This window comes from Manacus candei, unplaced genomic scaffold (assembly GCF_025592945.1).
Source record: "Manacus candei isolate 608988 ecotype Guabito, Panama unplaced genomic scaffold, ASM2559294v1 h1tg000008l, whole genome shotgun sequence".
Classification (NCBI taxonomy): Eukaryota; Metazoa; Chordata; class Aves; order Passeriformes; family Pipridae; genus Manacus; species Manacus candei.
The window spans coordinates 6,111,053-6,125,138 of NW_026138056.1; the positions used below are offsets into that span (position 1 = coordinate 6,111,053).

At 41.3% G+C, this 14,086-nt stretch overlaps 1 protein-coding gene across 1 annotated transcript in view; it reads right to left on the reverse strand.

Moving 5' to 3' along the window:
- The window catches only part of RAB31 (RAB31, member RAS oncogene family), a 66,931-nt gene that overhangs the window by 12,780 nt on the left and 40,065 nt on the right, over nt 1–14,086 (reverse strand). Inside the window, exons 4-6 of the mRNA XM_051774066.1 lie at nt 13,086–13,157; nt 11,084–11,190; nt 2,956–3,065 (exon numbers count right to left, since the gene is read on the reverse strand). Coding sequence (XP_051630026.1) covers nt 2,956–3,065; nt 11,084–11,190; nt 13,086–13,157 — 289 coding nt within the window. The remainder of the gene's footprint in view (nt 1–2,955; nt 3,066–11,083; nt 11,191–13,085; nt 13,158–14,086) is intronic.

Sequence of the window (14,086 nt, forward strand, 5' to 3'; positions counted from 1 at the left end):
GCCCTTCTACAGCAGCACAAAGAGAAGGGCAGGAGCTCTCAGGCAGCATGAAAGCAAAAAACTAAAGCTGCAACGTGACTTCCAGGGCACCACACAAACAAAATTAGTCAACAGAGCAGGAGACATGACCTATGAAGGATTTCATACACTGAAAAAGCAGAAATGCTGCTATGCAACTTTGGCAGAGACAGACTTTTTTGGAAATTGCACCAAGACTGAAGTGGTGTGAAACATCACAAAGTTACTTATAAATATCTGCTGCCCAGTCATAACCATACTAATTAATTCTCCTGCTACTCAAGCATTTTTCACTTGGTTTCCACTGTATTTCCACAAACATACACTACCAATTTTCTCCTTTCTCTCCTCTGAGTGCTCGATAAGGTCACAAGTACATCCACTGAGACCAAATATTTCTATATATAGAAATAATTGCCTGTGGAATTAAGTGCACTTGCCTGGGTATCTAGTTCATACTAAACTTAATTTAGCTGATTTTCTTCATCTATTATATCCATTATTAGGGACAGTGCACACTGCCAGCAATGTGTATCAAAGATGGAAACTAATTATCTAATTACGTGGCAAGAATGAGTTCCTCCGCGAGAACATTCACAACCATCGGATGCAGACAAACAAGTAAACTATCACAAGGAAGAACCAGTTCCTCCAGACAGCCATGTTACACACACCTCTTTTTTAAAAGGAGGAAAAAAAAGGTAATGTATTCTAGGAATACTGGTTCTCATTAACCATGTCAAATACATCCCATGTACGTGAAGCAAACACTTGAACAGGCCATATCTCAGGCAAAGTGGGGTAGATAATATCAGCTGATTATGAATATGTGAAATAAAATAAAGTAATTGCAGGGAAACAAGGCTGAGTTTCTGGACATACTATCTCCTAGGTCTCTGCACCCCAGAACAGGATTCACAGAGAATAGGAGCCACCAGTAATGGAAAAGGGTCAGGTCATGGAGCTCTGAAGAAATCTCAACCCATATAATCTGAGCATGCACAAGGAGCAAGCCAGTGTCACTGTAAGGCTGCTCTTTATCATCCCTATTGTTTTTGAAGGGTTGTAGAGAAAGGTAAATGTAATGTCTGTCTTCAAAAAGCACAATAATAAGCCATGGATCTACAGGCTGCTTAACCTCACTCTACTTCCCGGGAAAACCACAGAGCAAAACCCTGAGAAGCTGCTTCTGAGCACAAGGTGAAGATGACCAGGACCAAGTCAGTATGGGCTTAGTAAGGGTTAACCATGTGCAACCAACCTCGCTGCCCTAAATGACAGTATGACTGGATCTGTGATCGAAGGAGAGCACTGGATGTTGTCTACCTTGATTTTAGCAAAGCTTTCAATACTTTTCCCTACAGCATCCTGGTACATCCAAGTTGGGATGTTATTGTCTAGACAGGACAACTGTTAGCTGTGTGAGAAATTGGCTGGATCATCATACCCAAAAGGTCAGTGGTTAACAGTACTCATCTACCCCCAGGCCAGTTACAAGTAGAGTACTTTGCTTAAAACCTTTTATCAGTGGCCTGATGGATGAAAAAACACACACCCACTTCAAGGCTCAGATGATACCCAACTCAGGGGTGTATTCAATATCCTTGAGGGCAGGGCTGCTGTTCAGAGGGTCTTAGGCTGGAGGCAGAGATGGGTCAACAGGAACCTTATGTACTTCAGAAAGGACAAATGCCAAGCCCTGCTTGTAGGAAGGAAGAGCTCCTGTCTATGAGACAGGCTGGGGACTGGCTGTCTGGAAAGCAAATCTGCCGAAAAGGACCTGAGGGCGGCAATCTGAGTATGAGGCAGCAGCATGCCCTGTCAGCAAAGACAGCCAGCAGGATCCTCAGCCATACCCACAAGAGCCAAGACAGAACATCAGATAAAGTGGTTATCTCCTTCTAGATATAGTCTAACATCAGCTGGGTCACACTTGTTTTGGGCTCCCCAGAAAAAAAATGTTGACAACCTGGCACAAATTCAGAGGAGGGCCGCAAGACAGTCAGGGCTGGAGCACTTGCCCTGTGAGGAAAGACTGACAAAACAGGGCCAGTTCAGCCTGGAGATAAAATGGCTTTGGTGGACCACAAAGCTGTTTGTCAGTACCTGTGGGAAAGGCTGCTAAGAAAACTGAATCAGGCTCTTTAGTGAGGTGCATCCAGGACAGGGAGCTATGGTGGCTGTGAACTGAATCAGGGTAGGTTCTGGCTTGATACAACAGGGTGGGGATGTCACTGTGAGGACTATTTAAATACTGGACTCAGCTGCCCAAAGAGGTTGTGGAACCTCTGCTCTGGGGTCCAGCCAAACAATGGCCCAAGCACCCTGGTCTGAATTCACTATCAAGTCTGCCTGGAACAGGAAGTTGGACTAAAGGTCTTGTGAGGTCCCTTCCAGCCTGAAAAGTCCTTCCCACTTGCAGACAGAGACCAACACCGGAACCCCTAAAAGGCAGACTAAATGAGACATTTTTTCTTCTCCTCATGACAAGTGTTAGTTTCATCATGTTTAAAAGACCAGGAAAGAAATTTACATTGGGGCTGTTTTTTAAAGGGATTCCACTGCAATAACTACTTTTTACTTATCAATGTCCTCCAGGAGCATTTATCAACATTTAAGTTTTTATCAACATGATTGTAAGATCAACAGAATTGCCTTTACAGCAGGCTTCATCTGAAACAGAAGATGTGACCCAGGTCAGGGTTTATATACAGATTTAGAATGAACAGGCTTATCCTGTATCTATTATGTTTTGCTCTGGCGTATTCAAAGTTTTTCTTAGTTTACCTGTGCATAAACAGCAGCCATACTACCAGCTCAGTGGGATTTATTGATGTCCTTGGGAAAGTAGTTTATAGACCCAAAACAAACTGCTATTTTCAGAAGACCCCTGAATAACCAAAATGAATTAATTAAATAAAGGGAACATTTACTTACTTATTCCTTGAAAAAGTTCTTCAATATTAACAGCATTCTTTGCACTGGTTTCAACAACAATTGCACCTATAGATTCTGCATATTCTTTGGCATCCTTCATAGGAACCTCCCTAAAAAAAAAAATTAAGACATTTACAAATAAAAGAAGTCAAATTAAATAAAAAAAATTGGGGGGGACACACCCAATCGCAAACACAGCCTGATCTGAAAAGCATTAATATGCTTTTCTTCTTGGCAAAAGTAATACTATCTTTCTTCATATGGCATTTAGATCATCATATTCAAAATATTAACATTTCAACAGTGATCAATCTGCAGATTTCTGAGACTTGCTGTTGACTTCATGCCTTGAAAGAAAGAAGATAATTTAAATGACAACTCATTTGTTTGTATTTTAAGCTTGACTTTGATAAGAAAAGCGTTAAAATGCTTGAGAAAAGACACACAACTCTGCTGATCCAGGCAGCAACCAGCACTCTCCACATACCAACTGTTCAAACAAGATAGGGTACGAATGTTGTGGATGAAAGCGATAAGAGCATCGCATGTCTTGGTCTTTGCAGCAAGGAAACGAGAGATTCTGAAATAAATATGAAAGCACATCAGCAACAGCGATCTGTGAGTGCCAGTTCACTGGGGAAAGACCACTATTCTGTGCCTTGTCACCAAAGTGACATCACCTTAAAATCCCTGGTAGAACGGCCTCATTTTGTAGCCAATACTTCACATGTCAAAAGCTGGTAGTTTACAACATACAATAAACTTCCGCTTCAGACAAGCAAGCCCCATGCTGACCTTGTATCTGCCTGAGCCAAGTGGCAAAGATGGATCTGCCTGTGTCTGCTGCTGTCTGTAACCACCTCCATTCCTAATTTCTGAGCAACAGCTGAGAATCTGAGAGACTGAACAAGCTAACAGGCACCCAAGGTACACCCAATTAGGGGAGCACATGTTGAAACACCAGGCTGCCAGCACGATTGTTCAATACATCAAGTGTTGTTTTGTGTGGCTTTATAGATGTCTGTCGCACAGGCAGAATTTACACCAACTCCTTCACCCCACAGCTCTGATATACCAACCCAGACTCCTCAACAATTTCCTCCCAACCTGAGTGCCTTGGACTTTAATAGAAGGTACCTACGTGGGATCACAGCAACACAATTTCATTATCAGCTTATGGAGCTGTATGTTTTAAATAAATCAGATCTGCTGCTCATGGGAAACAGGGAGAGAGCCAGAATAAATGCCGGATTTATGACAAATCTTTTTCAAAAAAGTAGCCTACAATTCCAACATCTGGATTCAGAGCTTGTTTCTATTACTTGCTTCTTTGTATTGTCTTTATATGGCAGAAGACACAGGGAAGGCAGCATTCCCCTTACTAATTCTGAAATGGCACCTTGGCCTTTATTATGAAAGATACTACTATTTGCAGATGGCCCTGGAGATAAGAATAAAGGAACTTAACTACATAACATAATATTCAAACAAAAGTAAAGGGAGAAATTTGAAAGCATAGGGTTATGTAAGGAAGACTGTCAACTTGTGTAATTTGGATAAGAAAGCAAACTTCAGGAGTCAAGGAAACAGTAATGCAGCAGCAAGTGACAATATTCCAAGGAAGCATCGCAAAACTTTGTAGCTTTCTCTGATAACATTTTTAAAGGAAGCTATTCATGTCCACAGCACATGGGCAATAAGCGTCGTGCCATCCAGTGCTGCCGGCATCAAAAAGGCTGCATACATCAAGTGGATTTATCATAATCTGGATGTTAGCACTGTTAAGATGTTACCTTGTCAAAAAGGAAAAGTACAAATGCTGGAACTCTAAGAAAAGCGAAGACTACACGCAAGATCGGGTGAAGAGGGAAGAAGGCAACAACCATCACTGGAGTGCTGAGCAAGTGTTATTCCAAGGTTACAGTAAAAGTTAGAGGAATAACTTTTAGAATCATCACAGAATGGTTTGGGTTGGAAGGGACCTTAAAGTTTGAAATTCCCTGCCATGGGCAGGGGGACCTTTCACTAGACCAGGTTGCTCAAGGCCTCATCCAACCTGGTCTTGAACACTTCCAGAAGTGGAGCATCCACTGCTTCTCTGGGCAACCGGTTCCAGTATCTCATCACCCTCATAATAAGAATTCCTTCCTAACATCTAATCCAAACCTACTTTCAGTTTGAAACCATCTCCCCTTGTTCTGTCACTGCATGCCCCTATAAACAGTGTCTCTCCACCTTCTTTGTAGGCTCCCTTCAGGTACTGGAAGACCACAATTAGGTCACGCTGAAGTCTCTTCTTCTCCCAGTTCTCTCAGCCTTGCCTTGTAGGACAGATGCTCCATCTCTTTACTCATTCTTGGTGGCCCTCTTCCAGACTCACTCCAACAGGTGAATGTCCTTCCTGTGCTGGGGACCCCAGAGCTGGATGCAGCACTCCAGGTGGGGTATCACAAGAGCAGAGTAGAGGGGCAGAATCATCTCCCTCGACCTACTGGCCCCATTGCTTGTGATGTAGCCCAGGACACAATTGGCTTTCTGGTCTGCAAGTGCACACTGCCAGCTCATGTGCAGCCTCTCATCCATCAGCGTCCCCAAGGCCTTCTTGGCAAGGCTGCTCTTGATCTGTTCATCCCCAGCCTGTATTGATACTGGGGGCTGCCCTGACCTGGTAGAAGGTGCAGCACCTTATACTCAGTCTTGTTAAACCTCATGAGCTTCCCATGCGCCCACCTCTTGAGCTTGTCCAGGTCCCTCTGGATGGTATCCCATCCTTCAGGTGTGCCAATACCACCACTCAGCATGGTGTTATCAGCAAATGGCTGAGGGTGCACTTGATTCCTTCATCTATGTCATTAGTGAAGATATTAAATAACACTGGTCCCAATGCAGATCCCTGAGGGACACCACTTGTCACTGGTGTCCATCGGGACTCTGAGCCGTTGACCACTACCCTGTGGACGTGACTGTTTAACCAATTCCCTATCCATCGAACAGTCCACAAGTCGAATCCATCTCTCCAGTTTAGAGAGAAGGATGTTATGGGAGACGGTGTCAAAGCTTTACAGAAGTCCAGATAAATGACATCTGTAGCCCCTCCCATGTCCACTGATGTCATCACTCCATCATGGAGGGCCACTAGGCTGGTCAGGCAGAACTTTCCCCTGGTGAAGCTGTGCTGGTTGTCCTGAGTCACCTTCTTGTCCTCCATGTACTTTAACACAGCTTCTAGGAGAATATGTTCCATGATCTTCCCAGGCACAGAGCTGAGGCTGACAGGTCAGTAGTTCCCAGGGTCCTCCTTTCTAGCCTTTTTTAAAATGGGTACAATGCTTCCCCTTTTCCAGTCACCTAGGACTTCATGACTTTTCAAATATCATGGAGTATGGCTTGGCAAATACATAGCCAATTCCTTCAGGACTCTGGGATGCATCTCATTGGGTCCCATAGACTTACGTAAGTTCAGGTTCCTCAGGTGGACATGAACCTGATCTTTCCTTACAGTGGGAGTGTGGCAGTTTGAGCCACATTAGAAATCCAAAATTCAATTTTCAGGCTTCCCTCCCACCCCTTCTCACAATTTATCCTAACACCAGAGAGAAACTTTCAGACCAGAGGCTTCTGTAGGGGAAGGGGGAAGTATATACATTTATTTACACAAATAAATACACTGTACTGTACAAACTAAAAGCAACTACATATATATATTTACATTTCTGTCAGTCCTTTTAGCCCCTTCCTTTAACTTTAGTCCAGAAAGAAGCTTTTCAAGGCTGGAAAGTAACCAGTCCCTCCTGTGGGAGTGTTCTGGGCCTGAACGCTCCCCCCTCACCAAGTTCCAGTTGTTTGTTGCAGTCTCTCCTCCTCATGAAGTCCAAGAAGATAGCTCTTTGAGTCCTTGCTCTTCTGCTGCTGTGTGATTTCTCTCTCTCTGCTTCATACCTCGGTTTGTAGGCTGCTGCAGTGTAGTTCAGCTTATCAAGCGTCTGTGTCCTGGAATGTTGATTCCTCCTTCGGGTTTCCGGCTGTCCTGCGTTTTAGTTCACAGCAGAGACATCCTCCGGGCCCCTCTCTATCAGGGGTCCGTCTCCAATTCTTGCCTGGGATTTTCTCCCTAGCAATTGAGCCTCCTCCGGCCTGTCCACTTGGCTCTGCTCCAATGCTGAGCCTCACATCCACTCTCACTAAACAGCGAGAGGGAAAAAAACAGCCCTCCTCTGCAGCTTGGCTGCAAAGGTGGAGGGGAAAGAAGAAGAGGGCTTGGCCACAGGGCCTGTCTCTCTCTCTCTCTCTCTCTCTCTCTCTCTCCCACTTACCAGTTGTTTGTGAGTCGCATCCCTCACAAACATGCACTCATTCCAATGCTGTCTCTAACTCTGGCCTAGGCAGAGTTAGGGGGGTCACAGGGCTCCCCTCTTGCCCCTGGAGGGGGAGAGAGGGAGCCCAGCCACCCCCTGGCCTTCTCCACCTACACGCAGCAGACACCAACAGCAAAACAACCAAGACCAGAACTGCCAACCACTTCCAGTGCTGGGATATATGATTTTCGAGCAAAAGCGAACAACATGGACAGTGACTGGCTCTCCAGGGAACACTGCCCTGGCACCCAATCACCTCTGAGCCCCTGAACTCTCAAGGGGGGCCAATTTCAAACTATGACAGGGAGGGACTTTGATTCCCCACTCCCCATCCTGCTGTTCATCAACTCAAGAGGTTGGGAAGAAAGGCTGCCATTGAAGACTGAGGCAAAAAAGTTGTTTGAGTACCTCAGCCTTTTCCTTGTCCATTGTTACCAGTTTTCCAATGCTGTTTATCAGAGGGAGTACGCCTTCTTTAACCTTCCTTTTCTGGTTAGCATATCAGTAGAAGCCCTTCCTGTTATTCTTTGTGTTCTTTGCCAGGTTCAGTACCAACTTCACCTTGGCCCTCCTCACCCCATCCCTACACAACCGTATTTCATCTCTATACTCTTCCCAGTATACTTATCCTTGTTTCCCCTCTCTGTGCATTTGCTTCTTTCCCTTTTGTTTGACCAGCAGTACCCTACTCAGCCATGCTGGTCTCTTGCCTTCCTTGTCTGATTTCTTGCTCCTAAGGATTGCCAGCTCTTGCATTCTATGGAAGACCTCCTTAAAGATCTGCCAGCTCTGTTCCATTCTGTTCTGAAAGACGTCAATTATTTCATTTTATCCTTTCCAAATTATTCTATTGACTTAATCTCCCTTGAGATTTTCTGAATAATTAGTGAATAAAGAAGTATTCTGGATGCATGGAGTGAAGATCTGAGCATGAAATTCTGCTGAATTCTCTTAATCAGGGATTTCCAGTGAACATAATTTGTTAAGATGCACCACATTTTAAGGGAAGTGAACACTTCTTAGTTGCTGTTATGACTACTGACTTCTGCAATGCTCAAAGAAGTATTTTGGACACTTACAACATTTTAGCATTGAAGTTACAGCTCCTGTCTTTGAAATAACTTTTTAGTAACCTGTCAGAACAACAGGACACATACCAGAAGAAAGTATGACTATTACTTAAAAGTATGCTGAACACTCAGCAGTAATAGAGTTGACAATACTACAACATAGATATAGGATTTATACTTAATAAAATTGCTTGCCTATCTGTAGAAATTCCTTCAAAGTAGAGAATAAATTTACTTCAACAGAGCACCAAAAACTGATGATAGTCTATTAACAACACTGAGGAAAAGCAGCACGACCCATAAGTGTCCCAAATACATCTTGGAAGCTTAAAACCAGACTCTAGATGCTAATCGAGAAGGGTAACATGGTCAATGATTATGAGAAATAGTGTCAGTCTTTTCCCAAAGGAAGATAATCAGTTCTTATTGCTTACATTCATTCCTCCGGACATTATCTCCTACACTCATAGAGATGGTAGAATCAAATCAACTTGAACTGGGTCAGCTTGTCCTCTTTTGCATCTATTCGTGTTGGTCTTAAAAGCAGCTGTCTCTCTCTGATATCCAGCAAAACATCTGCCAAAAGCTCTACAAAACCAAAGAGAGATGCCAAAAATGCATACAAACAGCAGCTTCCTCCTGTGCGCTCACATCATCTTATTTTTAAATTCTCCGTGCCTGAAGGCATGCATTGGAATCAATCATTGGAAACAATCTGATAAACTGCTGACACATTTCACCTAAAATCATTTTTAGTGAAGTAAATCTCAAGACATAAAGCAGACAGAGAATGCATACAGCTGCATGCATTGCATAAACAATCAGATTTCTGCAAGAACTGTGAAAATAGATCATGTATGAGATAGTCTGCTCTCTATTTTTCCACCAAAATCTCTTTAGTTGGGCATCACTGGATGACTTTAGAAAGAAAAAAAATGGGGGATGCAGAAAGAAAAACTGCACAGAAAAATGTTCCCAAGATATTCATAACTAAAGGGAGAAAAAGCCCTGTCCCTAAAAAAAATCCAAAAAATTAAGAGACATTAGCTCATGGAGTACGCTGAGGACCATTCACACAGCAAAACAATTTGCACAAAGAAGAGCTGTACTGGCTGAACAGAACAGGAGCAAGAATTGGATGATCAGCAATGAGTACACTACAGGTAGTGGTTGATAATAATGTTGTGAGAAGATCACAGTTGCTCTGTGAGGAATGCCAGTACTCCCACAATGTTTCTGGGGTGCAGGTTTTTCTTCATGTCCTCAAGTCAATCCGCCTCTGGTGGAACTGCATTTAAAAGCTAGCTGCCATGGTAAATGCTTCCAAAAGCAGGGGGAGGGCTGGTTATGGGTTCATTTGCAATTGGTATCATGTGTCACAATCTCCAAACTTATTACCCTTGAGTTAATCTGGCTATTGTATCGCTGGGAACACTTAAGCAATAAATTTAAAGTGACTTTCAGGGCAACCAAAAACTCAGATTTGTGCTAACCGGTTTTTGGTTTTATTGTTGTAATTGTCCTTTCCTCTTGGAAACCTTTGGGTTTGTCTTTTAGGACTCAGTTTCACCATGTTGACAAGCATATCACAAAATCACGCAGGAGATGACAATATGCCGCCTGTGTCCCCACTTCTTAGCCCAACAGAAACTAGGAATCTCCTAGAATCAGAGCTTGTTCACTATTTACAGAAAGCAGTGACTTGCAGTTTTGTGTTGGTTCATAGCTGACAGTAGCAGGGGGAAGAACAAAGAAAAAAAAAAACAAACCAAAACCCACACAGGTCCTATCCTTATATGGGCCTTGATTCAACAAAGCACTGCATCACTTACTTCAACTTACACATGTGCTCCAGGGCTCTGGTGAACCTGGGCCAAAGTGTGATTATACAACAACAGGGGAATATATTTGAACAACCATGAGAGCCTATAAGGTTCTAAGAGGACAGCATCAAATACAGTCTTTGAGTATGTACTCTTAGCTGAAGCAAGAAATAACAGTCATGGACTGACACAAAGAATCACTACTGTACAGCAGAATGTGCTTCCATTTCCTGAAAGGATAAATGTAAATCCAAATCAAGCTAACAAGCAGAAGAGTGATTCCAGCTTCACTAGCATTCCAAATAGCATCACCTCAGCTCTTCTGCACAAGTGTGGATTCAACCCTCCCCTTTTTTCCCCAGAAGGTTCTTTGCTTCATGCAGATGACAAGCTTTACTTGATGTTATGCTACTAAAAAAACCAAGAATACACTTTCTACATTCAGTGTTATGGGACAGTTTCAGTTGTTGCAAAGCACAATTCTTAAAGCTCTCTGAATAACACTTTTTTACCTTAGGCCCATCCTTCTAGCTTTACATTGTTGGTTTTGCTCATCCCTTATCACATTCTGCACATTTGAACTGAATGGAAGGGGTAAAAAATAAAACAGAATACTTTTTCATTTCCAATGGTTCAAAAGCTAAAGGTTGTAGAGATTATACAAACATAGAGGAAGGGCAGTAAAAGAGAGGTTAAAAAAAGTACATAATTCAAATTGTGCTGTTGTTCTTGAGGTTTTGCATCGCTAGAATCATTGGTGTTAGAAACAACCAATACAGCTGGCCAAAATTACATACTATTATAACAATGAAAAAAATTGTTACCTGAAGTAAAGAAACAATATAGTTACTGCAGTGAAAGCAACAACAAAAATTATTACCTGATATCAGAAAGATCACATTTGTTTCCGGCAATGGCCATTACAATGTTTTCAGGACCATGTTCTTTTAGTTCTTTCACCCATTTCTTCAAAGTATGAAATGAATCCTAAGTCAGAGAAATAACAAAGTAAGTTAACAGCCTACTCTCTATCAATGTGTTTGCTTATTTTTCAAGTAGAGGAACACAGCTTTGACAGTATTAATGAAATAATTATATAGATCACAAAACTGAAAAATCATTGATGTATCTATGCAATCTGCTTTTCAAGATTTAGGTTATAGAACTTCTTCAAATTAATTCTTGAACTTGGATATTTCCCTCTTTGCTGCCTCCCCCTCCTCCTCACCCCAAAGCAGCACTGAACATTGAATTTTCAGCTATGAAGAAACTAACCCAGTTCTTCTAAGTTTGGATAGTAGTTAATTTCCTTCACTTTCAATATGAGCTTCATTTGTCTAATTTCAACTTCTGCCCAGTGGATTATTCTCTCAACCACTGTCAAATTTTCGGTAACATCTAGGAGAGCTTCCACAGTGATGCCCTCCCCGCTGCATTTCCAAATCTGTGACCTGCTAAACCTAAATTTATTCATTATGAAATCGAAGAGACAGGTGACAATTCACTTGGAGTTTTTCCCTTCCAAGCATAAAATTCAAACGTTCTAATGTTACCTACCTTTTAATAGTAATTTTTCTATTTCTTTACACTAATGAAGTAATAGCATTAAATCACTTTTGTTTCTAGAGATTCTAATTATAATGCATTGTTGAAAGTATTACTGATACTCAAAGTGAGCTCCCAAATATATTATAAATAATTTTTTCCCCTTCAGAAATGCACATAAGACTTGTGTCTAAATCAGCAATGACTGTATCAGTATCAATGAAGGTAGAGCACCACCAGTCAATTGGGAAAAAAAAAATTCCATTTTGCTTTAATGATTAACACTGAATGTTAAGTATCAGAAAGTGAAACACATATTGGCCTTCCTTTCCTATTTTCCCTTCTTTATCCTGAGAGCTGTTCCACATAAGCTTGGAGAAAGGCTGGCAAAACAAAATTATATTCTTATAATATATTACAAGATCAACTGTAAGATATTTTTTACTTAAATATGTATCAATCCAGCACCACTCACTTTTCCTCGCCTTTTCTTGGCAAAGTAGCAAAGGAGAATAGAACTGCTGTGCAACAGTGACCACCATCATCAGCGACAGATCATTACACTAATGCACTGGAGAACCAACCCAGCCCTCTCAACCTAGTGCTAAATAATTCAATTGGCAAGAAAGGAATAAAATGATAGTGAACTGTCATGACCATCCATCCATTAACACCACCTCTGACTCAGCTTTATCAGCAGGGGTTTTCTTCCAAAAGCCTCTTTCACTGCATTCAGCTAGAATCTCTTAGCCTTCTCTGCCTGAGAAATGAGCCAGAGCACTTTAGGGTCTGAAAATACAATTTTTATTCCAAATTATTAATGTTGAGACAAAAGGTCAGAGACTTATTATTTCATTACTGATTTCAAAGTTAAGACATGAGTCCTGCAATGCAAACATGAAATGATTCAGTTAGATTAAAATAATTAGTTTTAAAATCAGTAATATGAAAACTTAATTTCCACTCAGCTGATAAAGCAAATAGCTGCTTTTTGTAGTAGAAATTCAACTCCATGTAGAGAACACAGGTGGTGGTACTGGGAGGGGGTATTGCAGGATATTATCCTGTCTACTTAGCCAGAGGAAATCCAAAGAAACTTTGACAAAATGCAGCCTCCAACATTTTGTCTAGATGAAGTTTAAACAACACAGAAGCAGGACTTTTTATTTAATGTTTTATGGTAGTTGGACACCTCCATCCAGACCTACACAAAGTATCAAAGCATAGACACCCCAGATAAATTAACATATAAATACTTCTGAAGTTGTGAGGTTTAACTCCAACTCAGGCCCAAGCAGAGGAATTAATACAGGCAAAAAGCAATCAGAAGACCTTACCTGTTTGGTGATATCATAAACTATCACGGCTGCTGCTGAACCTCGGTAGTACATTGGAGCCAAGGAATGAAACTGTTAAAACATAACCCCCCCCGACAAAAAATATAATTATTAAATCAGAACTATCACACACTTTGGCAGGTCACAAAGACTTGCCATGGCAGGACCACCCACCTTCTATCATCCCATAGAGAACAGAGTTCTCTGCAGTCGCACATCTCTAATTTTCCTTAAAATTAAACACCAAGAAAGCAGAGCTCCTTTATCTCCTGCTGTTCCTCATCCTGCTAAATTAATGAGATCAGCACTTACTAGTTCAATGTATCTTTTCCACTACAGGGCATGGACTTTGAGGACAAGTTTTGACATGAAGATCACCTGTACTTGGAGGTCTAACCTGACAGCATATGGACCCCTTTCCCTGGCAAACCACATCACTTTGCTTTGTAGGTCTAAGACTGGATTCAGTTTGGGTTTGAGTTTTATAAAACATTGCAAATGACTTTGATAAAGCTAACTTGTCAGAAAAATCTAAAAACCTGTCAAGTTTACCTATCCTATAATATGATAGATATTTTAAAAAAGATGGGTTCTTGCAGTTACTCTTCAGCTTTTTGTTTCAAGGAAAACATCCTTTGAGAAAAATAAAAAACAACAAACAGTAAATAAGTTTGTTATAACAACCAAAGAACAGCATAATTTTCATAATTTAACATGACTAAGCAGTTCACTTACAATTTCAGCTTATAATTACAATTAGAGAAAGGAAGTAAAAGAGTATTTCTGCTAATTCAACTAAACTTTGTCTTAAAAAAAAAATAAAATAATCTTTCTTGGAAAATACATTCAGTCTTGCTGTATTCGCAGAGACATTTTATAATTTTTTTATTTGAAAAATAATCTGCAAAAGCTGCATATTAAGCTGCAGCTGATAACTGAGGTCAACTCCTAAATCAAACACATTATTAGGGGAGGGTATAAATCTCACTGCCCAGCGAACA